Raw genomic sequence first — 24,107 nt, 5'->3', positions numbered from 1 at the left:
AATGGCATGCATGTTTTTATTATCCGTTCCCACAGAATACTGTATATACAGTAACTGTACATATAAATGAATTTTTTTTATCTCTAATCTAAACGATGCAGTCTAACAAACATTTTGCAAAAAATCTACCGAAGTGTTAACTTGGAGAAGAATCCAAAATGAAGTCTTGCATGTGTGTAGCCTCTAATGCAACTGGTCCTGTAATTACAATAATACATTTTTACCAAGTTTTACCTTTGATAAACAGCAACACAAAAATTATTTTGCTTACAAATGTATCCTTCCAATGTAACTTCTTATATACAAAAGTAGTGTGTGGCCTGCATGAAATTATTCACATAATGTGGTTATTGTAGTCTTGTATTATAATCATATGGGTCTTAAAGCAGACATACATTGACTGGCCAAAAAAAGGTGCTTTTCAGAAGGGTTAAATTATAGGTTCAAGCAAAGAAAACATTAAAATTGCTGGAATTGGGTTAAGAACCATCCATGGGATTATTAAAACCTCGAAGGATAGTGCTGAACTGTCAACCTCGTGGAAGAAATGTGGACAGAAAAAAAAAATTATGAATGCCTGTGATCAAGATCACTTAAATGCTAGTAAAGTTGTATCTTTAAAAAAAATCCACATTATAAATCATTACTCACTCCTCATTGTCTATTCACTACACCACTGTGCCGCCTATATTATAGGTATTGGGACCAAACAGCTGTGTTTTACCACTTGTTGGTGAGACTAGGATATTAGTAGACTAAGCTAGTGACCACTGTACAAGTCTCTGGAAGCAGGGATATAACCTGGCATTGCTTCAGTTGGTCAGGTCTAGGCGCAACAACGATATGTGGTAAGCAAATGAAATCAGCTGATGACCTGAATTTACTGAATGACCAGGTTATCACATCTATGGATTTTTTCTTTTTTCTTACCTTCCACCTTTAATCTCTAAGATCTTAGGAAAGGTAGAAGTCTAGCAGCTATGTTCATATCTACACAGGAATAGCATACATGAAATGCATCAATTAGGATTTCGGCCTCATCACAGCACAGCACAGCACAGTGCAGCTTTTGACGCCATTGTTCATAGTATTCTCCTTCATAGTTTAGAAAATGTAGTAGGAATTAAGGGAACAGCCCTCTCCTAGCTCAGAGCCTATCTGACATATCATTATCAGTTTGTAGATTTTGGTGGTGACTATTCTGCATGTTCTTAAGTGGAGTTTGGTGTTCCACAGGATATGGTTTTAGACCCACTGCTACTTTCTTTTTACATGCCTTCTCTGGGCAACATTAGCTGTAATCATAACTCTATTTTAACCTAAAGATATCAACTGTTATATTAAACTTCTAGCCTCCTAACACACAGTATTATGGCAGTTCAATCCCTGCGATCTTTTATCATCCAAATGAGGATGGGTTCCCTGTTGAGTCTGGTTCCTCTCAAGGTATCTTCATATTGCCATCTCAGGGAGGTTTTTTCTTGCCACCGTCAGCTTCGGCTTGCTTATCAGGGACAATCTGATAATTTTATACACAACTTAATTCTTTTGATTGTGTAAAGCTGCTTTGTGACAACGTAAATTGTTAAAAGCGCTATACAAATAAAATTGAATTGAATTGAATTGAATTCACATTTCATACAAACTTTTATAATTTTGATTATGTAAAGCTTCTTTATGCAATTGCTTTAATTGAATAATTCATAAATATGGTATTAGTTTTCACTGCTATGCTGATGACACACAGTTATATGTCTCAGCTAAACCAGATGAGAAAAATCAGCTTAGTAAAGTTGAGCAATATGTGAAGGACATAAAAGACTGGATGCTTATTAACTTCTGCTTAACACACACAATTTGAAATAAAGGACAGACCATACTCTTTCTGCTGAGGAGGTCTTTTGGAGTGAGGGGAGCGCTACTAAAGACCTTTGACTTTGTTGTAGCCTCAGCCATCTACAGTGCATCCGGAAAGTATTCACAGCGCATCACTTTTTCCACATTTTGTTTTTGTCACAAGCTTATTCTAAAATGAATTAAATTCAAATTTATTAATAACAAAACATTGAGAAAGCACATGTACATAAGTATTCACAGCCTTTGCCATGAAGCTCAAAATTGAGCTCAGATGCACCCTGTTTCCCCCTGATCATCTCGAGATGTTTCTGCAGCTTAATTGGAGTCCACCTGTGGTAAATTCAGTTGATTGGACTGATTGATTTGGAAAGGCACACACCTGTCTATATACAGTAATGTCCCACAGTTAACAGTTCATGTCAGAGCACAAACCAAGCATGAAGTTACAGGAATTGTCTGTAGACCTCCGAGACATTGTCTCTGGGGAAAAAATCTGGGGAAGGTTACAGGAAAAATTCTGCTGCTTTGAAGGTCCCAATGAGCACAGTGGCCTCCATCATTCGTAAGTGGAATAGAAACACCATTTGAAACTGTGTTATATTGCCCATGAGCAATTATTTGCAATAGAAACTGGAAACCCTTGTGCAAATTTGTTGAACCTAGTGCATTTTTTAAATTATACACTGTACAGTCCCTACTTTCTAATTGTACATTTTATTTGTTGCTGTAACTAAGAAATTTCCTTTCTGTGGGATGAATATATTATATCTTATATTAATCCTGACAAGACAGAAGTACTGGTACTAGGACCACATGCAGCTAGAAGTAAGCTTTCTAATCACACATTAACTTTGGATGGCCTTTCTGTTTTATCATGTGCAGATATATATGTATGTATATATATTTTTTCCTCACATTTCTCACAGATTTCCATAATTTTTGTTTGATTCTGTAAAGCTGCTTTGCGACGCTGACCATTGTTACGAATAAAATAAGTACAGTTATAGTTACTTTATGTTTGATAATTCACATGTTGCCAACTGCTAAATAACATATTAATATTGACAGTCACAGAGGGAAAATGTATTCAACACAAGCTTTATTATAAAGGTTTGTTTTGTAGTTTACAGTAACACAAGTGGCACTTGAAATTAGTGAGACAGGACGTAAGAAAAATAAAGATAATGCATCTATAATGTAAAATTTTCATAAAGAGCTCCTTACAATAACCTCTATCAACGCAGAACAAAGCAGGTTACTGTGGTTCAGTGGTTAACACTGTTAACTTTCACCTTTATGGTTGTCTGTGTGCTATTTATCTTAGGTCATACGTTTATATTGATCTTATAAAAAATAAAGAAATACTGGACACTTATGACTACATTCAGAATATTTTCACTTGCTTAAATATCATTTTTAGTGATTGTGTGTGATTTGTCACCTGCGTCCCCCATCATCAATCGCTGTAATCAACAACATCGACATGATCCTGTTGTTGTTGCTGTACTGCAATTAATGTTACACAGATCTTGACTACAATTGAAGAGAACAAATATCACTCAGGTATGGAACTGTGAGTGGTAAAAAGGGTAGCTTCTATGAGCTTTAATTGCTTGAGATTTAAATGCAAATGCAATTACATAGCACTGTGTCAATGTAGTGAAGCCAAAGGCACCCTACTGCATGCGCTCAGTCATACTAAAGGTTATATTGTTATCATAGAAGGGTGTATCTACAATATTGTAATTTAAACTTAGCAGCAGAAATAAATTTTTTGTGTACACAGCGAAAAGCAGCTAAGGTGTGTCCTAAAACTGGACTACCGCTCTTATAACCTTTAAAAAGCCTTGGTATGTATATTTGTTAAAAAATATGAATGTAGCTTTAATCTAAAATGACCTAATATAAAAGTATATTTTCTTTTTCTACTGGCAGACAAATTGTTAAACATTAACAATGACTCTTGGGTTTTCTATTGACATGAGCGGAAGCCTGAAGGAAGTAAATAATCAATGAAACAAAATACAGTAATTCACACTGACAATGTTGTGTAACCAACTTAATGAATGAATGACCAAGACATCCCATAGGATATGAACTATACCTAAAGTAATGGCCATTTGGGGTCAGCTGGTTTTCATCAACATAATGCTCTCTCTCTGTTTTTTTTTCCTGCTAGAAAATAGAATTGAAAACCCATAAATTTAGAGAAATAAACACGTGCACTTTCTCATATAGACCAGAAGGGTGTAATGAACTTACTGTATTGTGGTTGACTCCGAGTAGTCACCCCAGTTAAAGAATTTTATTTTACTTTTTATTTTTCCACTTGACTGAGACTGTCACTGTCTTGGCTGAGCAAGACAGAAAATTACAAAAAAAGAAATCATCCACAATTAGGGCATGTTGATCATTTAAACTCCTGCAAAGTAATAATCTTAGTATTAAAAGGTTCTATTTCGGTGAAGAGCTTTTTAAAGACATCAAAGTTTTCACAAGCAAACAAACCCCTAAAGTGCTGTAAATTACAGCTATACTCTATACATCTATATATATCTCTCTCTCCCTCTCATGCTTTTTGACTACTGATTAGTAGCCCAAATCTTTACCCACTTAGCCACCAATTACACCACACATCATGAGGAATGTTATCTTTAATTCACAATTCTGATTACGAGTAAATGTCTAAATACCTGATTGTTTATGACACTATTTGAAATTGCATTATTTTTTAAGATCAGCAGCCCAGCAGCAGAAACCTGAAAGACAGTTGTGACAATACGATGATTGTGTCTTGACATATTCTGTATTGATACATTGATCAGAAAGTCTCGTACTGTATTTCCTTAATGACACAAGGGCAGAGTCTATGGAAATAAACTATTGTATGATTTCTTTTCCAGTGTTTGCTTGGCCTTTACCTTGTGTGGATAACGCTGTAGACAAATATTACTCATAATAGCCAATTCACCATACTCTATTAGATTATACACACTCATCTCCCAGGTGTTCGCATTACTAATGCCTATACTAATGTTAGATGACCCTATTGCCCTGATAACAAGCTTTTCCTCTTCAGCTGTCTAATAAAATCATGAACGGAAACATGATGTTTATGACCTTTATTTTTTATACATGCAACAGTGTTAATCTTTCCTGCTTTATTTGGCCTAAGAATACAACATCAGCTTGCGACATAGAAACTATATTATTTATTTATTTTATTTATTTATTACTATAACAGGTGTAATATTTCGTGTGGCGAGAACAACAACCCTAACCAGGATAAAAGAGTTACTGAAGATGGATGAATGAATTCAGACTTGTTACAGTTGCTGAGGGCTATGCTTTCTACAAAACCTTAAACCATATCCTACCTTTATTTTAAATTTAAAAAATAATAATTAAATATGATTTTAATCATTTGTCTACAGTATGGTTTAATTTAGCATAGAGGTGCAAAAACAACCAGTAGCCTTTTTTGGCATTTGGAAAGGGACCAAGATAAACCCAGGCTCTGTATAAAATTGTTAAGGTGCAATTATTATTTTTACAATTTATGCGGAAATGGAGATGTACGGTGGCCGAGAAATGCTAAACAAATTTTCAAAAATGAAAACAAAATTACCATTTTTTAACAAGTATTTTAATAACAATAACAAATTAAGAAACCTGTATTTTTGCTGAAAACAGAATAACAAATTACAAATTCAAAAACAAAACAAAAAAAACAAAAACAAAATAAATTTAGTTTTTCACTTTTGTTATTTTGCTTTTGCATTTGTTATTTTGTTTTTGTTTTTGTTATTTTGTTTTGCATTTCTCGGCCACTGCAGAAATGTAAATTGTGTTATCAGGTTTAAAAATCGAAATACAACACAATGTAGCTCACTCACTCCCTGGCTCACTCACTCACTCACTCACTCACACTCATGCACACAGACCCCGAGGCGGGAATCAGGTGCGAGCGACGATGCCACAGTGCCGCCCAATATGTACCTATATATATATATATATATATATATATATATATATATATATATATAATCACATGTATTTTCAGTTGTTAATAATTTTTGGTACACTTTACAAATGCTATATTTTTTTTTACTCTCTCACTGCATACAGGGTTATGAGGCCCTGGAGCCTATTCCAGGAAACTTCCCCACAAGGGACGAGGTGGGGTACGCCTGGACAAGGTGTCAATCCATACAGGGGCAATAAGGGAACGCCAATTAGCTTATTCTGCATGTCTTTGGACTGTTATTTTTTTTAATCTTTTGTTTATTTATGCGTTAGACGGATGTGTACACGCAGACCAGTAGCACCGTAAAGACTTTATTACCGTATTAAATGAATGCGACATATCTATTTTGGCAGTAGTGCTACGGTTAATGATCAAAATGGCTTGTTTGTTTGCAGCAATGCCTAGTAATTACTTCATTAGCTGTTTAAATGCCGCCTGCAGGGATGTGGTGTCGGCCAGTGAACTCTCCCTGCGCTTTCTGAGCGCGCGGACAGGTTAATGATTGACAGCTTCACCAGCGGGAGAAAAGCCTGCGCGCGCACACACACATATTAGAGCTCAGAGCGAACATTAACTCTGAGAGTTTGCGCTTGGCTGATCCTGCAGGTGTTGTTTGAATGGCGTTGGTCCGGAGCGCAATGCGCTTTCTGTGTCTGTGTCTCGGCGCGTGCGCTTTTTGGAAACAGACTCTGGCGGGAACCGGCGCCGGGATGCGCACATGGGACAGGTTCGGCAAACTGCCCTATCCAGAGGATAAAGCCTTCCTGTACGACACGTTCCCTGAGAACTTCATATGGGCCGTGGGCACTGCCGCTTATCAAGTGGAGGGCGCGTGGCAAAAGGACGGCAAGGGCAAGTCGGTGTGGGACACGTTCACACGCGCCGGGAGCCGGGTGGTCACCGGGGACGTGGGGAGCGACAGCTATCACAACCTGGCGGGAGACCTGCGCGCGCTCCAGCAGCTCGGTGTCACGCACTACCGCTTCTCTCTGTCCTGGCCGCGCATTTTCTCTAACGGCACGAGGAGTACTTACAACGACAAGGGAGTTGAATATTACCAGAGTCTCATCCGTGGACTGAAGAGGATCCGAGTGGAGCCCGTGGTGACTCTGTATCACTGGGATCTACCGGAGAGCCTGCAAAACGCCTACGGTGGCTGGAGCGACCCGGTGCTCGTGGATCTGTTCAGGGACTACGCAGATTTCTGTTTCCAAACCTTCGGCGCAGATGTGAAGTACTGGATCACAATGGACAACCCGTTTGTAGTAGCCTGGCACGGATATGGTACCGGAGTTGTGGCACCTGGCATTAAAAACGACCCAGATATGCCTTTTAAGGTTGGGCATAATCTTTTAAAGGTAATACACACGCAATAAAATACACACTGCAGTACAAAATCAGTATGAAAGATCATCTGTGGATGCTGTGCTCATCACTATAGAGATGCACTCACTAGAGAGGTTCCTTTTTCAGTACAATAAAAAAAGATCACAGCTGTTGAACCATAAACTGAATTCAGACCTCTGTTGTCAGTCACGTGAAAAGTAGCACTGGGTTAAGAAACGCTCAACACCTGGGTCCATCATCTTCACTGAATAAATGTTGTCAGAAAAATATTTAGATATATATTTATATGTATATATACTGTACACAGTAATTTGAAACAGTATACACACTTCAGGAAAAGGAAAACTTTTATAAATATTTTATTACTAATTTTATTGCTATACATTATACGTTGATCCATATAATAATGTTATGATAATAATGTGATAATGTTAGTAATATCATATTAATATAATATACGGCATACTATTTTTCTTTTCTCTAAGTATGTTGTATTTTTGGCTGACTCTCTCTATGTGTGTGTGTGTGTGATTAGAGATAAATAAATAAATAAACAGCTATGATATAATCTTGAAAATATTATAATCAATAATGGAAATAAGAGCATGTACACACACACACACACACACACACACACACACACAATGTGACGAGAATTCAGAGATTTGGGGATGAACAGCTCTGTGGCCATAAGAAAACCACTTGCTAGTAAAACTAATCAGATAAAGCTTTAATGTGCTAGGCAGCAAAAAGATTGGACGTTGGAGCAAGTGAAAAAGAAAAATGTAGTGTGATGAGTCCAGATTGACCCTATGCGTGCATCAGGGTAAGGAGGGAAGTGATGCTCCCATAAAGTGATGCTCCCATCTTACTGCCCATTGTCCAAGCCTCTGGAGGCAGTGTGATGATTTGGGGTGGCTTCAGTTTGTTAGATATAGACAAAGCAATGTGTGGGAATAAAATTAAGTCCGCTGACGACCTGAATGTACTGAATGACCAGGTTATCACTAATGCATTTTATTTGTCCCCAAAACCAGTAATCAAATCATGAAAGAGTGGCATGAGGAATCATTTTCACACATGAACTGGCCACCACATTGCACAACTTAATCAAAAGTGGTCAGACAAAATATTATGTGTGCTTTATATTTATATGTACTTTTTAAAATAAGTAAGCATATTTAAGAAAAGAATCAGTGCAGAGTCAATATCTTAATTTACCAGTTAATTATATTTGTTGATGCATGTACTGTAAATAGCATTTCAAGACACACTGATTACTAAACAACCTATAGTGGGACACTTTGGAGTTTCTAAGCAGCGTAAGTGCTGAGTAATGTATATTGTAATGGTCTACTCACATCTATGACCAAGATCCATTGGACTTTGCTAATAGACACATGACATACCAGTATAGCTTACTTTCAAACATTAAAGGCAGTTGTCTTTAAAAACCTATTTAAATAATATGGCATTATGGTGATAATACTGTATTAGTATAATATGTAATACTTCACTGTAAAGAAAAATACATTTTAGCAAGTCAAAAAATTCTTAAATTTGGTCAGGATTATCTTGTAATTTATATTACAAATTTACAATAGACCAAATCATTCTATTTTTAGCAATTATTGCTAATTTGAAATTAGTTTATTTTTGGTGCAACCACACACACACAGAGTCCAAGAACATGCATAGTATTTCAACTGTGGTTTCCAAATTGCCTGTGGTACGTATATGATTGAGAGTGTGTGCCTGTGCCCAGTGATGAGTTGGCACACCATCCAGGGTGTCCCTTGCCTTGTGCTGTGATCTTGCTGGCTCCAGGCCCCATGCAACCCTACACAGGATTTGCGGATTAGCTCCAGCCTGCTATAATATTGTAATAGGACTACATTCAGGATTTTTTTCTTGCGGAGAACATTTTAGCATGATTCTGTTTAAAATGCATGTATAGTAACTACTAAATATTACTATAGTACACTACTGTAAATTATGGACATTGTAAAAATATTTAGCAACAGTGTATAACAGCCCGTTTAGGTATAATTTCTTTCTAAGTATACACACATACATCTATCTCGTTCTTTTATATTAAAATATCAATTTTAAAAACTATTAAAGATGGAACAGTTTAAGTCTTTGTTTTCCCCAAAGTATCAGACGTTTTGCAATTCTATGTTTAGAATATAGACCTGACCAAACATCATTCTAAAGCTGTTGTACTGTGACGGTATTCCTACTACAGCTCCCTCCAGTAGCTCCAAAAGGCCAGCCGTCACCCGTCTGATCCCATCCTCCACAGCGGAGCTCTGATTAAAGACAACAGGAGAATTTAGTGAAGACAAAGATAAATAAACTTTACAGAATATCTAGTTGTAATAAAAATAAAATATATTAGTAAACCTACACCACTGAGTGTGAAAAAATACTGTTTGTGGGAATTCTGGAATGTAAATAAACTGCGCTAATGTTAACCATTGAACTTTGTTAGCGTTAGCCACTGTCTGTCTGTATTATTGTCTGCATTAAATTAACCGAGAATTTACTTAATGCACTTTTCATACAAATAAGTTAAGCGATAAAACTCTCGTATATGAGCATTAGTTCATCTCTGAAGCCAAACTATAACTTACCGTGTCCTGAAGCCCCCCCACCCACACATACACACACACACCTCCCCCCACACAAACACCTCCCCTCACTCCTTAACTGATAAACACTTCAGAGTTTTAATCCAGCTCGGTAACTAAGTGCTCGCGCTACCGTGCAAACTCACGGCCAAAGTGGGTAAAATATAAACCCGGTTATGAGCGCTTAGCTCGCTAGCTCCTGTACATCTATCCTCAGCTTGTGTCCTTCATGAACTGCATCACATTATATTCACCGAAATAACCTGCAGATTAACTCTTACCTAAGGTAATAAATGCTGAATTTATCCAGACAACACGCAGTCAGAATCTAAAGATATTTTCAGAGAGCACAAACACTCTTTCCTAATTGGGAAATTGCTTTTCTAATTGGGACATTAATAATATTTTTCGACGTTTTTGGAATGTTTTTGAGGAAAGGAGGAGTGACACTGTGAGTTTGTGACACTGACAGTAAGCTGTAATGTTAACTCCAGACTTGGTAAACAGATTATTAAGTTATCTAAAGTTACATCTGACCGCTGCTGGTGCTGCTAGTAATTTTCAAAACGGCAAATAAAAAACTAAACTGGGAAATAAACTGTAAACTACCCCAAACAAATTTTATAAAAAAAATTGTTAAAATCACGTGATTGCAACTTAGCGCAGCTAAATTGCTAGCTTGTGAACAAAGCGCCATCTAGTGGTGGAATTAGGTAAATGAACAAATAGGGCTTGAATGGGCGTGTTTACTGTAAAATCTTGACACGCCTTTCTGGCAGTAGAGAGAGGGGGGACTACGCCGTCTATAGGGTAGCCGTACGCCATTCGCACGCCATTCACACGGCCGCGGCTATTTGACGTGGCTCTATCCATACACTATAATGCTTCTCACTTATTAGCTGAACTTTTTGGACTATTGAGTACAATTTCTTTGAGCCAGGTATGTTCCCATTTAAATACAATGCTTTGTTATGCTACCGCTGCTGCCGTGACCTGAGCTCCTAATGAATATTAAATGGAAATTTTAAGATACATGATATGAACAGCAAACTCATCTTATCAGTACCTGGTATTGTGAAATTTAGGACAATAATTTGTCTTATGCCCAATTAGCACTCTGTGAAACCACATACAGTATTTCTTTATTAGAATGCCATACCCCATAAATTTTGATAAATTGTCTTTTGACCAATTTGCATTTCTCTTTTCTGCACCAGGCTCATGCCGCAGCATGGCATGTATATGATGAGCGCTATCGTGCCCATCAGGGAGGAAGAGTGTCCATAGCACTGGCTTCCCACTGGATCAAACCAAGCAGGACAAGGCAGGAGAGCCGGAGGGCTTGTCAGTGCTCGTTGGAATTCGTGCTAGGCTGGTTTGCTCATCCTCTGTTTGTAGATGGCGATTACCCACCATGCATGAAGCGCAACCTCACACACAGGCTCCCATCATTTACAAAGGCAGAGAGGGAGTATGTTAATGGCACTGCTGATTTCTTTGCTCTGTCTCATGGTCCTGCTCTCAGTTTCCAGCTGATTAATGACAGCCTGCGCTTTGGGCAGACAGAGGATCTGGATCTACGCATGCTGCTCTTCTGGGTTTACTCAGAGTACAACAAGCCTCCCATCTTTGTGGTGGAAAGTGGCTGGTTTGTCAACGGCAATACCAAAACAAAGGATGCCAAGCACATGTATTACCTTAAGCGTTTCATAGCGGAGACATTGAAAGGTGGGTGAAGCGAAGCGGAAACTTAGTTTAATAATCTACACACGGCTCTTTATTCCAGTTTTTGGGATCCGAAAAGTAAAAAAAAAGGGAGTATTAAATTTCCACTTTAATGATTCAGTCTGGCACTAGGTGAACTAAAAAAAAAAGACCACATTGATCAGTCAACATCTTGCAAAGCACTATTATAAGGTTCCACTTGGATAAAAAGCTGTTGAGAGACATAGGATGTCAAGGTTTTGACATTCTACCTACAGTAGCAAAATTACTGCTATGATTTATGTTGCTTTACATTCACAGTTGTGGACAAAACTACATACATAACACACGATCATCATGAAGATAAATGGCATGGCAATATTAAACTGGTCTTTCTCTGAGGCAGAATGATTGTACGCCTTATTTCTTTACTAGAATTAAATCCCAAGAATTGGTGCACAAACCAATCTAAAATCAAAAATATACATACTGCACATCACACCTAATATCTGTTCATTGCTCAAGTTTCATCTTTAGCAGATGCTTTTGGCAGCCATGCACAAGCTTCACAGGTATCATTTCCTGGCATAGAACTAACTTTTAAGCATGATCTACACATTTCCATTAGGTTTACAGCTTCAAAAGCTTTATGGTAGTCTGTCTTTTCAATTCCACAACTAGCTTTAATGTGTTTGGAGTCATTGTTATGGTTATGCTGAAGGATTCGAAGGGAGTCCTCCTTTTTATTATTCCATTCTCTTTGTGCAATGCACCAGTTCCACTGGGAGCAAACCAGTACAAACGTTTCTCAGGAAGTCTTTTTCTCCTTTGCTGGATTGCAGCCTTTTAGTGCATGCCAATATAAAACTTGCTTGAGTGTAGACAGTGACATTGGAATTCCTGTTTCTGACTTTACCAACCAGTTTCTTATTAGCTTGTTAGTGACAGGTTGGGTCCTCTTTGAGATCTTGGCTACATCATAACTTATTTATTAATCTGCTGTTATTTAGAAATAATTCCAAGAGACTTTCCTGTCTTGTGTAAATCTACCATCCTCTTCCTCAGATCTGCCCTGAGCTCCTTTTTAGAGCTCTCCTGAGTCTTCCCTGAGGACGTTTCCATTCTCCTGTGTTTTAGTCAATCCAATGAAGGCGGTCAAATAAAACCCTTTTCATGTTGGCATAGAGAAGCCACTAGCTGTAGTAAATTATGATCACTAACAGGAAGTTTTGTGTCATTGGGTTTGGCAAATTAAAATTGAACATTAAAACATTTCAGGACTTTTAGGACCACTGTATTAATAATCTAAGTCGGTAAATGTACAGTTTTGTGCCTATATGCATAATGTTGACTGTGTTGATATAATTATCTGTGTTGACTGTGTTTAATTATTGATAAAAAAATATAATAATAATAATATATTTTAAAAAGCCCATACCAAAAAAAGCCCATACCAAATTCATATTCAGATCTTTCACGGTTTTCTTCTCGTCTAGTCCCGATGCCACCCTTGTTTTAGACATGAATTTCATACACAAACCTACTTCAAGTAGAGACACATGAACAGTCATAGCTGATGTCTTAGTATACTTGATCAGTCCTATAAAATATAACAGTGTATTTACAAGTTAATTAATGAACACATACTGGTGTGCTTTCTCCTTCTTACTGACTTTTCTCAGCAATTCGACTGGACAAAGTGAATGTGTTTGGATACACTGCCTGGTCATTGCTCGATGGCTTTGAATGGTATCGGGAGTATGGAATACGGCGTGGACTTTACTATGTAGACTTTAAGTCTGATCACCTGACGAGAGAGCCAAAGACTTCAGCCATGTTTTACAGTAAACTGATCGAGAAGAACGGCTTCCCCCAGCTCCCAGAGAACAGGCCTCTTGTTGGAGTTTTTCCTTGTGGTTTCACGTGGGGAGTGGCTGCGAACTCCATACAGGTATAGAACCATGTTATTTATTTGAGCTGTTAAAACAAATTACTTTTAAAACCAGAGGTAACATAAAGGTATGCTCACCCATCATGCCTTTATTATAACAAATAACCCTTAAGGATTTATTAGTGCGTTTTCTGGGGCACCTTTTTTTTTTTTTTTTTTACCTTTAAACAAAAATATCTTTATTTACACATACTATTTCTAATGATTATTTACTATAACTATTACTAATTTAGATTAGGTGTACCTTAAAGGAGACCACTTAATGTTTTGCTTCTACGCACATGTTTCTTTTGCATAATATGATGAATTAAAATTAAAACTGTAATCTGTTCATTACTAGGTTAAGGGTCATGGACTGAGTCATGATTCAGTGTCAAGCTCATTGATGCATTGAGAGTGAAAGCTAGCCTAGATGAGCCACAGTAGAACAAACTGCTGAAATGCAGACCAAGTACACTGCAGGACAACAGTGTTCCATAATGGTGGTGTTTATGATTGTGGTGGTGGTTAATGCTCATGCAAAAAAACACTGCAAAAATGATTGAGAATAGTTTAACTATTAATCAGGTATAGAACCACATTTGTTTACCTACAAGTGGCAGTATCAGAATTGATTTGCATGCATAACGTTTCAAATATTTAAATATTTTAGACATCATTTGTCTAACTCATTTACATACACTTATAATCTTATCAGGTATCCTTATATAATATACATTCATATATTGAATACTTTTCTTTCAAATCTACAGATATGATTACTCTTGCAAACAAAAAAACCCCTAAATTAACAGTATGTATGCCCCAAAATGTTTATATTTATGCGTCATTAACAAAAAAAAATCCTAATTTATGACTGTTATATAAAGTGAGCATATAAAATACTACTGAGGCAGGCTAAACTTTATTTCTACCTAAAGTACTCACTGTAAATGCAGACACCTGTAGTATGCTGTTTGCCAAATTCACCTTACTGACCCTGTTTGTCATTACACTTTGTGAGTAGGAAGATTCAAAGGTCAGAAAGCAGAACCCAGTCTTCCATGCATGATCCTGGAGCATTCACCTGTGACCACATTTCACTGCCAAAGTCCTATAAAATACATCATGTATATAAATTCTATTGTTTTTAGAGCACTATATACTGTACATATATATACTATATACTATACAGAGCACGTTTAACACAGGACACTTGATCCATCAAGGCCTTGTAGTTAGCTGAAGAGTTCTATCAATTGTATTAAAAAATTCTATAATGTTATGAATTTCTTTGGTGCAGCGCTGACCTATACAGTCTATAATATTAATATTAGTTAAAAACTTTTGATTTCCAACACAATATCTTTTTCACAATTACGTTTTCCCAAATTGAAGGTGCACACCTGCTTGCTGAACATCTCTTTCCAGAATCATGGGCGTTACACCAAGGCCTCTTCTGGGAAATCTTTCCACTAGTTATTTTTTTTATTCTGTATTTCTGGCAGTTTGTTAGCAAACCTATACATTCTCATACACACCAATACCAGCCCCTTTTGTTAAGACCACACCATATTATTTACATATTTTTCATATTTATCAAACTTACTTATCACTGAGTCCTTGTGCCTGGTAAATTTGTACATTGAGATGTCTTCTTGGAAGAGGACACATAAATCTTTTATCTTAAGATAAAGGTGATCAGGCAGAAAAAGTGCATTGATTTGCAGTGACCCAGACCATGTCTGTAAAATACCCCCATAACAGACCTTTATTTAATGTTACACTTTTTTCTATCAGTGATCTTATGATCTTATGTAAATTCAGATATTGGCAGGTCCTTAATTTTTGATTTATTATTATTATTATTATTATTATTATTATTACATGCCATTGAATATGCTAAGGAGGTTTGACAATGTGTATATATATGAACAGGTGGAGACCACACCTATGCAGTTTGTTGACTCAAGTGTCTACATCTGGAACATCTCCAATAATGGAAAACTGAAAAAGTTGGAGGGTGTGGAAGTCCCCATGCACAGAAAACGCCACTGTGCTGATTTTGCTGCGATCCGTCAACAAGTATCAGATATTCAGTACATGCATGTTTCCCATTTCCATTTTTCTCTCAACTGGTCCTCTATAGTCCCTACAGGCCATGTATCAGAAGCTAACAACACCTTGCTAAGCTATTACCACTGCTTTGTTAGTGAGCTCCGGAGGGCCAACATCACCCCAGTGGTCACTCTTTGGCACCACACTGGAAAACTCTCCAGTCTGCCTGCGCCACTGGAGACCAACAGAGGTTGGCAAAATGAAGAGACAGTGCAGGCCTTTGCTGCTTATGCTAGGTTGTGTTTTCAAAGGCTTGGGGATCATGTTAAGCTGTGGATCACACTAAACGAACCCAATGATGAAGACCTTGGCTATGCAGTCGGACATCAGTTGCTTCGCGCTCATGCACTAGCCTGGCGTGTATATGACAGTGAGTTTCGCCAGTCACAAGGTGGTAAAGCCTCTTTGGTGCTTCATATGGACTGGGTTGAACCTGCATTCTCTTTTAACCGAGAAGACATGGCTCCTGCGAAGCGAGTTTTGGATCTCCGTGTGGGTTGGTTTGCCGAACCCATATTTGGCAGTGGAGACTATCCACCAGTAATGCGCCAGTGGCTTCAGCAGCGAAACACTATAGACCTGTTCAATTACCATTTACCCTCATTCAGTGAAGAGGATCAACAACTAGTCAAAGGCACCTATGACTTCTTTGCCCTCAGTCATTTCACAACCTCTATGGTGTATGACGAAGTGGAGGATAAGTACTTGTTCAAGGACACATTAGAAGTACAACTAATATCAGATGTAACCTGGATAATGTCTCCAAGGCGTAACTCTCCAGTGGTTCCTTGGGGTCTACGCAAAGCCCTCAATTGGGTTGCTTCACATTACAAAAGTGTACCCATTTATGTCATGGCTAATGGTGTCCAGGAAGACGTAGCCAGATTCAAGGACAGTCTCCGGGTTTACTATCTGTACAACTATATCAATGAGGCTTTAAAAGGTAAGATCTCTTCTACTTTGAAATGTTTGCCAATATTAGATATTCATCGTGTAATGTGTATTGAAGTAGAATATATGTTTTTACTTTTTAAGGCTTAGTTTGATGATTGAAGGTTCACTCAATTGTACTGTATTAGAGTACACAGAAGACAAATACCACCAAAGCCAATTAATCATTACACAGCATCATTACACAGTACAGGCTTAGTTCACTGAACTTCAGTGAAGAACAGAACATTGATGTGAGCCTCACAGACCTATTTCACAATGACACATGACCTATTTAGGAAAAATATTTGCTTAACTATGTATTAGTAGATTTCTTATCTTGGTTATTTGAAAACAATCCAGCTACATCAATATAACCATGCTCAGTAATTTCTCAACTTTTTCATTTTTCAGCATATACACTGGATGGGGTCAATCTGAAAGGCTACTTTGCCTATGCATTTAATGACCGGCATGACCCTGGCTTTGGCATGTATGGCCATGTGCAGGAGGAGGACATAGTAAAATCATCTCTAACCCACTACAGAAAACTTATTGACAATAATGGGTTCCCAGGCCCTGGTAGCCCCCAGAAACACTGTCCTCGCATGCCTGAACACTCACCTGTGTGTCACGTGCTGGCTAAGCGCCCTGTTGTGGGCTTTATCTCTTTGGTTGCTTCTGCCATGCTCATTACTATGGGTGTTATTATATACTACAGCATGAAAAGACCTAAATAACCTAAAGTTTCTGATTTGGGTTAGTAGATTTTAGGAGGATGTGTTAGTTCTACTTATTTTCAGCTACTGCTACACAATTGCTGGCTGCTGAATTAGAAATATGCACTTAAATGAACCCCGATTTAAATGTGAAGCTTGTTATTGTTTGTATTTTACAGTTGAATATTTGTGTACACACATGTAGAATTCTTTGATTGGTGTATGTATATATACAACTAACAGATGGAAGTATTGCAAGCTAATCCAGTGCCCAGTACCTGACATGCACCCATCAGCTACAACACCTTTACACCACCACCAGGTGAACTGAATAACATTTTCAATTATATATCAGTAAACTGGTGACAGGATCATGAGCACCCAATGCTTATAACACCCTGTGAGGACCAAAGGCCAACCTGTCTGGTCCATCCCACAGAAAAGCTAGTGTAGCCCAAATTGCTGAAAGATCAATGCTGGCTATGAAAGAAAGGTATCAGAACATTCAGTGCATCCCAAACTGCCACACGAGGCTTAAGCAGGAAAAAAGTTCAAGGTTGGTGGTTCAGCCTCTAAATTTCCAAGATCTCAATCTGATCGAATCTCCATGGAATGACCTGGACAAACAAGTCCGATTCATGCAGGCCCCATGTTAAGTATAATGTTTAGCATTTTAATGTTATGGCTGATTAGTGCAAGTGTTTATTATGTCACAGATGTTCTGCCACTAGGTTTGCAGACTACTTAACAAAAAAACACCACCACTACTGCCCTTAATTTCTGCCCTTTTCTCTTGGACTGGTCTTTGTGTCATAGCTGGTGTATTTTAAAGAGAAAACATGCTGCACTTTATTAATTATATCTGTTGACCTGAATATCTGTACTTTATTACATGAAAAATATGTTGTATTTGTCTTATTATATATTTAGTGAAAATTATATAAAAACAAAATAATAAAGACCTGCACTCCACTAAAAGTAGAAAAAAAAACATGGATTCATGTCGAAATTCACATTTTCAGGGCAAGACGAAAAGACTGGACTAAAATGTTTTCACTTTATCCACTCAATCTGTCCAGGGCCAATTTTAACAACTTGTGTGTCCAAAATATATTCTTTATTGACAAACATTAATTAATTGAACACAAACATGAATCCAGGAAAAATCTAAAAGTTTATGTTTATTACAAAGAAAAGTAGCAGATATTTGTTACATTACAGAGAAATCAGAACATGAAATTGTCGAGTCCGTCTTCCATAAACTTCTTATAGATTGCCATGAACTTTGCCACAAATGCCTCCAGGTGGTAGATGGCCTTGTTGCCCAACTGTAGCCTGTGTTCGTAATAGGCTGCCATTTGAGCCACCTCAGGTTTCAAATGACCATCACAGTTACTGAGCAGCTCAGTCACAAGCCCCTACACAGAAAACAGACACAAGATGACTGCAAATCTACCTGCTTGAAGAAAATGATCTTAGGTGGATTTAAGCAGAACTAGTGAGCACAATGCACTGAGACTATACCTTCATGATGATTTCTGCTGGAATACAGTGAGTTAGCAGTTCATAAAGTCTTGCTCGAACCTCCAAAAGTCTTGAAAGAAATTAAAACTTTAAGGGTTAAGTTAATTACATAATATACATAAAAAAGATAAACATTCAACACAGCAAAAGCAACTGTCCATTAAAGCAACATTAGCCATTCATGTGGATGGATAGCGCTTTCCACTGTGTGCTATGCTGCCACCTAATGTTGCTGTCAGAACATCATCATATATTACGATATACTAAATTATGGCAAAATACAACTGTGCATTTTTTTTTATTCATGAGTTTCTTAACAACCACCTATTCTCTATTACAACAGTCAGGGGCTCAACAACCTCTAAATGTAGTAAAGTATAGTGCAGATAAATGTAACCCCGCTATATTTTTCTCTTTGGCAATTGAACATTAGATGACAAAGACAGAACATTAATGCTTGCAATAAACACAAGATCACTTTAAATCGCTTACATTTCCAACTGGTTTAATGTATTCTAGTGAAAATTCTGTCTTTATCCTTAAATGAAATCAGCTACTGCTCAAACCCATACAGTAATTGGGAGCTAATAAAGACAAACAGTAAGGAGATGAATGAATGTACACAACAGTAGAGTTCTCATGAGGTTAAAAGTATCCTACCTATACTTCTATGTGTAACATTTTACACTGACAATAATATGTAATACTATTCACTGCAATTGATTTATATACTTTTACTAGACTGCAGCTATGCCACAGGTGATGCTAACAGGAAACAGTTAGATCCAAGAGCTAGGAATTATTTATTTCTAGTTCCCTGATGAACAAGTGGGAGTAACCAGGGAAAGAAAATAAAACAATTTCTTACTGAATACAGTGAACATTTTCTTATAGCATGTGGTTTTCATGTGGAATGGTAGTTACATTGACAAGAAATGACCTAGCTAGTGGTAGAACATTTTTTAGATAATTATTATGCACAGATGGACAAAAGTTTTAAAACTGTTGTGATTAAAATCCTTGATGTGCACTGTGAGGACAGAACAGCAAAATGTGAGCCATTATTGTTTTTGGTGTTCAGTGCAATCATGAATCATTAGCTTGTTTCCTTTTTGTCTGTAGTAATGCAGTTACCTGGCTTTGCAAATTTTACTTGTATGGAGAGCTAGCGAGTGAATTTATTATTTGTTCACCCTGGATACATTAACACACAATATTTGTATTTGGTTTATGATCGCAAGTTACAACAATACAGAGACATCCCACCTAAACATACAGCACTAACCTCTGCGGGCTCTGCTGGTTGACGATGGCGTTAGCCGTCTCTCTGAGGTACACTTCCCAGTCTGTTTCAGGTATGTCTTGATCTGGAGAGAAAGAAGACCTGAGGAGAGGTGCAGAAGGAGATCAGTTGCTTTTGCCTGTAACAAGTATTGTTTATACAAAGCAAAAAAGAAAAAAAATACATAAACACAGTTTATTCAAAATATATATTTTGAGAAATATATAAACATAAATCGTTTTTATATCAAAGAGCTACATCCTGTCTTGATTTGTCACAGGCACTGGCCCTAACTTACTGTTGCACTCGACACGCCTCACACATGAGAAGAGCTTTGCGCAGGTTGCGGCCAGATTTCTCGGATATCTGTTTGGCCAGCTCAATTGGGAGAAGTAGCCCTTCCTTTTTGCACACGCTCATCAGAACACTGCAAACCTGAAAAATATAATGACGATAAGCTGAGAATTTACATACACAAAACCTTTCAGACCGCCGAGCTGTGTTCTAGGCTCCAGTGTGCTGTATCTGCATAATGTGCTGAAATTTAAATGCACTGGGTTATATTAATGACTAGGGATAATGTAATCGGTCAAATACTGTTAACTTAACGATGGGGGAAAAGGTTGTTTTGAGCATTATGAATGTAACATTTGGACTCAAATTGGCTAAGAATAATAAAAATTTTTGTACCTCTTTGTGAATTTGGACACTCAGCATTGAACTTTTTACTTTAAAGTTTAGCAGATGTGCTATATTTAGTGTATCAGTATGGTTCAATCGTACCATTTTGAATCATGCTTACTCCACCAACCCCACGGTAAACATGGCCTCCGCATGGAATCACCGATTAACAAATTTAAGCAACATGTATCATAAGTTAATATGGAATAGCTTTTGTTTGGGGCCAACTTTTTATATAGGCACGTGTCAATGTTGTTTAATTCAGTTTTTATGGCCTCTCAAAAATGATAAAGTGTCAATAAGCTGCATATGTACTTTAACTGGAATTAAATTTAATCATGCTGATGCATATTCATCAGACTGATTTCACTCTAGTTCAACCTTTCAGCTGGTCAGTCTACCCTGTCTGGTTTTCCAAATAAGATAATAGCCTGTATCATTTCTCATGGTCAGAGGGGTTGGTGTAGTACCTCCTCAGTGCTGGGCAGGGGCACTCTCACAGCCAGGCACCTGCTTCTGATGGGAGAGATCACTTTAGAGGTGGAGTTGCAACACAAGATGAGGCGACAGGTGGACATGTACTTCTCCATGGTACGACGCAAGGCATGCTGGGCGTCTTTGGTGAGCCGGTCCACCTCCGTCAGCAGCACCACTGCAGTCGTGAGCAGCACATGAGAGATTCTTCACTTATAAAAAATTACACTTAAAAAAACCTATTATCAACCTTTTTAGATATTAAGGCACGGATATCACAGCTTATCAAAAATAAATAAAACATTTGTACAGCCAAAACCCATGCATATATAACTCTCTGTTTTACAATCAAAACGAAACTCCATTCTGACCTTTGAACTCTCTCTGTGTGCTGGACTGTATCTGCTGTGACTGAGCGACTGTCTTGATCAGCTCTTGGATGACGACACGGTCACTGTTCCCAGCATCACTACAAAACCAGACACATCAGTGGGTCAGGCACCAGTTGAACCATGAAAATGGTGGGTTGGTAAAAATATTGGCACACTGTGTACAGTACATGGCAGCTTACCTTGGATTCACCTCCAAATGGTAGTTACTGGCAATTGTGTTGATTTCAATCTTTTTTTTCGATGGCGCCTATACAGGAAAATGTTATTTTATCAATGCAATAATCAGAAACCTGCACTGAAATTATGTATTTAATTTTTGCTTACTTACAGATCCCTGGTTACTTCCTCAATCATTTAATACTAATATTTTGTTTTCAGAGAATAAGGACAAGTGCTTACGACAATGGACTGGTGTTCAATCCGGAGCTTTTCCACCCCAGCACCATACAGCTCACGGAGGAGACACATAATTCGTGTCTTTTTGCCAGCACCAGATGGGCCATAAACAAGCAGATGCGGGAAGTCGCCACATTGTACCTAAATAAACATTACAGAAAGAAAACACTTTTATACATTTGCAACAATATGCACATGGAAACATTTTGTACTCTATAGCTGATACTATAATACTTTGATATTGAACTCATAGTTCTTGTTCTTAGAGAACAAAAATGCAGTTCTTTAAACAAAGGCTAATTGGAAATCTTGCCATTTCAGGCAAGATATTTGACAGATATTTCATATATATATATATATATATATATATATATATATAACTTGCTTTTGAAAATCGAGTTTCCAAGATCTTTTCAAGGTATAAAAAGTACATATGTGCTCAATTCAATGTGGAAAATTGTGTGCATATTTTTGTAGATTCACGGCGTAATTTGGTATTACAAAACAATAAGGAAGTATAAGAGTGTGTGTTTCTCAGGTAGTTATATTTTTGGTTCCAATACACAGTCCATGCTCAAGTCGCACACGCCTTCTGTGTTAATATGACAGCTGGAGTTTAAACAGAGGGTCCAGTCCAGTGAGATTATTAATGTGAGAAAATACCGCAAAACACTTGTATAACAGCAATCTAGTTACCTCACAGTTAGGAATATTGACAGGGTTGCAGGGCTTTAATCTGATATCATCCCCAGGCTGGCTAATACACACACACACACACAGGCTGGCTAATACACACACAGGCTGGCTAATACACACACAGGCTGGCTAATACACACACACAGGCTGGCTAATACACACACACAGGCTGGCTAATACACACACACAGGCTGGCTAATACACACACACACACACACACAGGCTGGCTAATACACACACACACACACACACACACACACACACAGGCTGGCTAATACACACACACACACACACACACACACACACAGGCTGGCTAATACACACACACACACACACACACACACACACACACACACAGGCTGGCTAATACACACACACACACACACACACACACACAGGCTGGCTAATACACACACACACACACACACACACACACAGGCTGGCTAATACACACACACACACACACACACACACACACACACAGGCTGGCTAATACACACACACACACACACACACACACACACACACACACACACACACACACACACACACACAGGCTGGCTAATACACACACACACACGCACGCACGCACGCACACACACACACACACAGGCTGGCTAACACATCAGCTAACTGGTTAAATTAAATATAATGGGCTTCACGCAGTCGTTACCAGATTCTTTAGCTGATTTGCTTGTTCTTTGTGATAGTCCAGCTTCCCCAGAGATGTGGGTCTGTACTTATCAACCCACAAACTCATGTTGTTTTAAAAAATAATAAAATAAACACAATTTTAAGCAGCTCTGTCTGCGCGCGACTCCCGCGAAATCCAACAAATCCGCGCGCGCACAGACGTCACAAGAACGGTATGGAAAGCGCCGTGGGACACAAAATAGCGTTTTGTAATAAGGCAACAAGCCATGTCTGTTCAGTTAATTCTAAACATCTTTATGATTATTTACATATGAAAACAAGAAAGATATTTTATATAACACAAATATTTATTGTAGAATGGAATACATTTGTAAAAATAGAATGTAATAAAATTTTATCAGAATACAATAGAATTACATTTTAGCTTAATAGAGCGGAGCTGATTTAAAGAATAGAATAGAATATGATTTGTTTCTTAAAGAACATAAACAACTCTCTATAATCATAGCACCACAGACTAAATATTTGCATTGTTACAAAATGCTTCTAATAGGAATGCAGATAATATAATTTAAGCTACAGATAAGGTAAGTATCTGTACACCTGCACATTTTTCCACTAATCAGAATGGGGGGAAAAGTTTGATCTCTGTGACTTTACCCATGGCATGGATGTTAGTGCCAAATAAGTGTTTAAGTTTCTGCTTAAGTGTTTCAAAAATTGCTGATCTGTCAGCAGTTTCT

General features: G+C 37.7%; 2 protein-coding genes across 2 annotated transcripts; one reads left to right on the top strand and one right to left on the bottom strand.

The window, feature by feature from the left end:
- The first annotated feature begins 6,489 nt into the window (after positions 1 to 6,489).
- Positions 6,490 to 18,319, top strand: kl (klotho). Its single transcript, XM_053476381.1, has 5 exons — positions 6,490 to 7,242; positions 11,082 to 11,592; positions 13,251 to 13,519; positions 15,437 to 16,559; positions 16,961 to 18,319. The coding sequence occupies exons 1-5, from the start codon at positions 6,502 to 6,504 to the stop codon at positions 17,284 to 17,286; spliced, it is 2,970 nt and encodes a 989-aa protein (XP_053332356.1). The 5' UTR covers positions 6,490 to 6,501; the 3' UTR covers positions 17,287 to 18,319.
- A 101-nt stretch (positions 18,320 to 18,420) lies between these two features.
- Positions 18,421 to 23,558, bottom strand: rfc3 (replication factor C (activator 1) 3). Its single transcript, XM_053476382.1, has 9 exons — positions 23,384 to 23,558; positions 22,018 to 22,155; positions 21,798 to 21,865; positions 21,598 to 21,695; positions 21,223 to 21,404; positions 20,370 to 20,506; positions 20,075 to 20,173; positions 18,790 to 18,859; positions 18,421 to 18,683 (listed from the first exon to the last, which is right to left on the bottom strand). Exons 1-9 carry the CDS (start codon positions 23,468 to 23,470, stop codon positions 18,492 to 18,494), a joined length of 1,071 nt encoding a protein of 356 aa, XP_053332357.1. The 5' UTR covers positions 23,471 to 23,558; the 3' UTR covers positions 18,421 to 18,491.
- Between the last annotated feature and the right edge of the window lie 549 nt (positions 23,559 to 24,107).

This window comes from Clarias gariepinus, chromosome 17 (genome assembly GCF_024256425.1).
Source record: "Clarias gariepinus isolate MV-2021 ecotype Netherlands chromosome 17, CGAR_prim_01v2, whole genome shotgun sequence".
Classification (NCBI taxonomy): domain Eukaryota; kingdom Metazoa; phylum Chordata; class Actinopteri; order Siluriformes; family Clariidae; genus Clarias; species Clarias gariepinus.
The sequence above is the reverse complement of the archived record's forward strand: the minus strand, read 5'-3'. Positions and strand labels throughout refer to the sequence as shown.

Excerpts from the sequence above, each read along its gene's own strand:
- rfc3 (XM_053476382.1), bottom strand. The coding sequence starts at position 23,470 with ATGAGTTTGTGGGTTGATAAGTACAGACCCACATCTCTGGGGAAGCTG. Across the intron at positions 21,405-21,597 it reads CACACAGAGAGAGTTCAAAG|TGGTGCTGCTGACGGAGGTG; the intron begins GTCAGAATGGAG and ends TCACGACTGCAG. Across the intron at positions 20,174-20,369 it reads GAGGCGTGTCGAGTGCAACA|GTCTTCTTTCTCTCCAGATC; the intron begins GTAAGTTAGGGC and ends ACCTCTCCTCAG.
- kl (XM_053476381.1), top strand. The coding sequence starts at position 6,502 with ATGGCGTTGGTCCGGAGCGCAATGCGCTTTCTGTGTCTGTGTCTCGGC. Across the intron at positions 7,243-11,081 it reads TTGGGCATAATCTTTTAAAG|GCTCATGCCGCAGCATGGCA; the intron begins GTAATACACACG and ends TTTCTGCACCAG. Across the intron at positions 16,560-16,960 it reads TATCAATGAGGCTTTAAAAG|CATATACACTGGATGGGGTC; the intron begins GTAAGATCTCTT and ends TTCATTTTTCAG.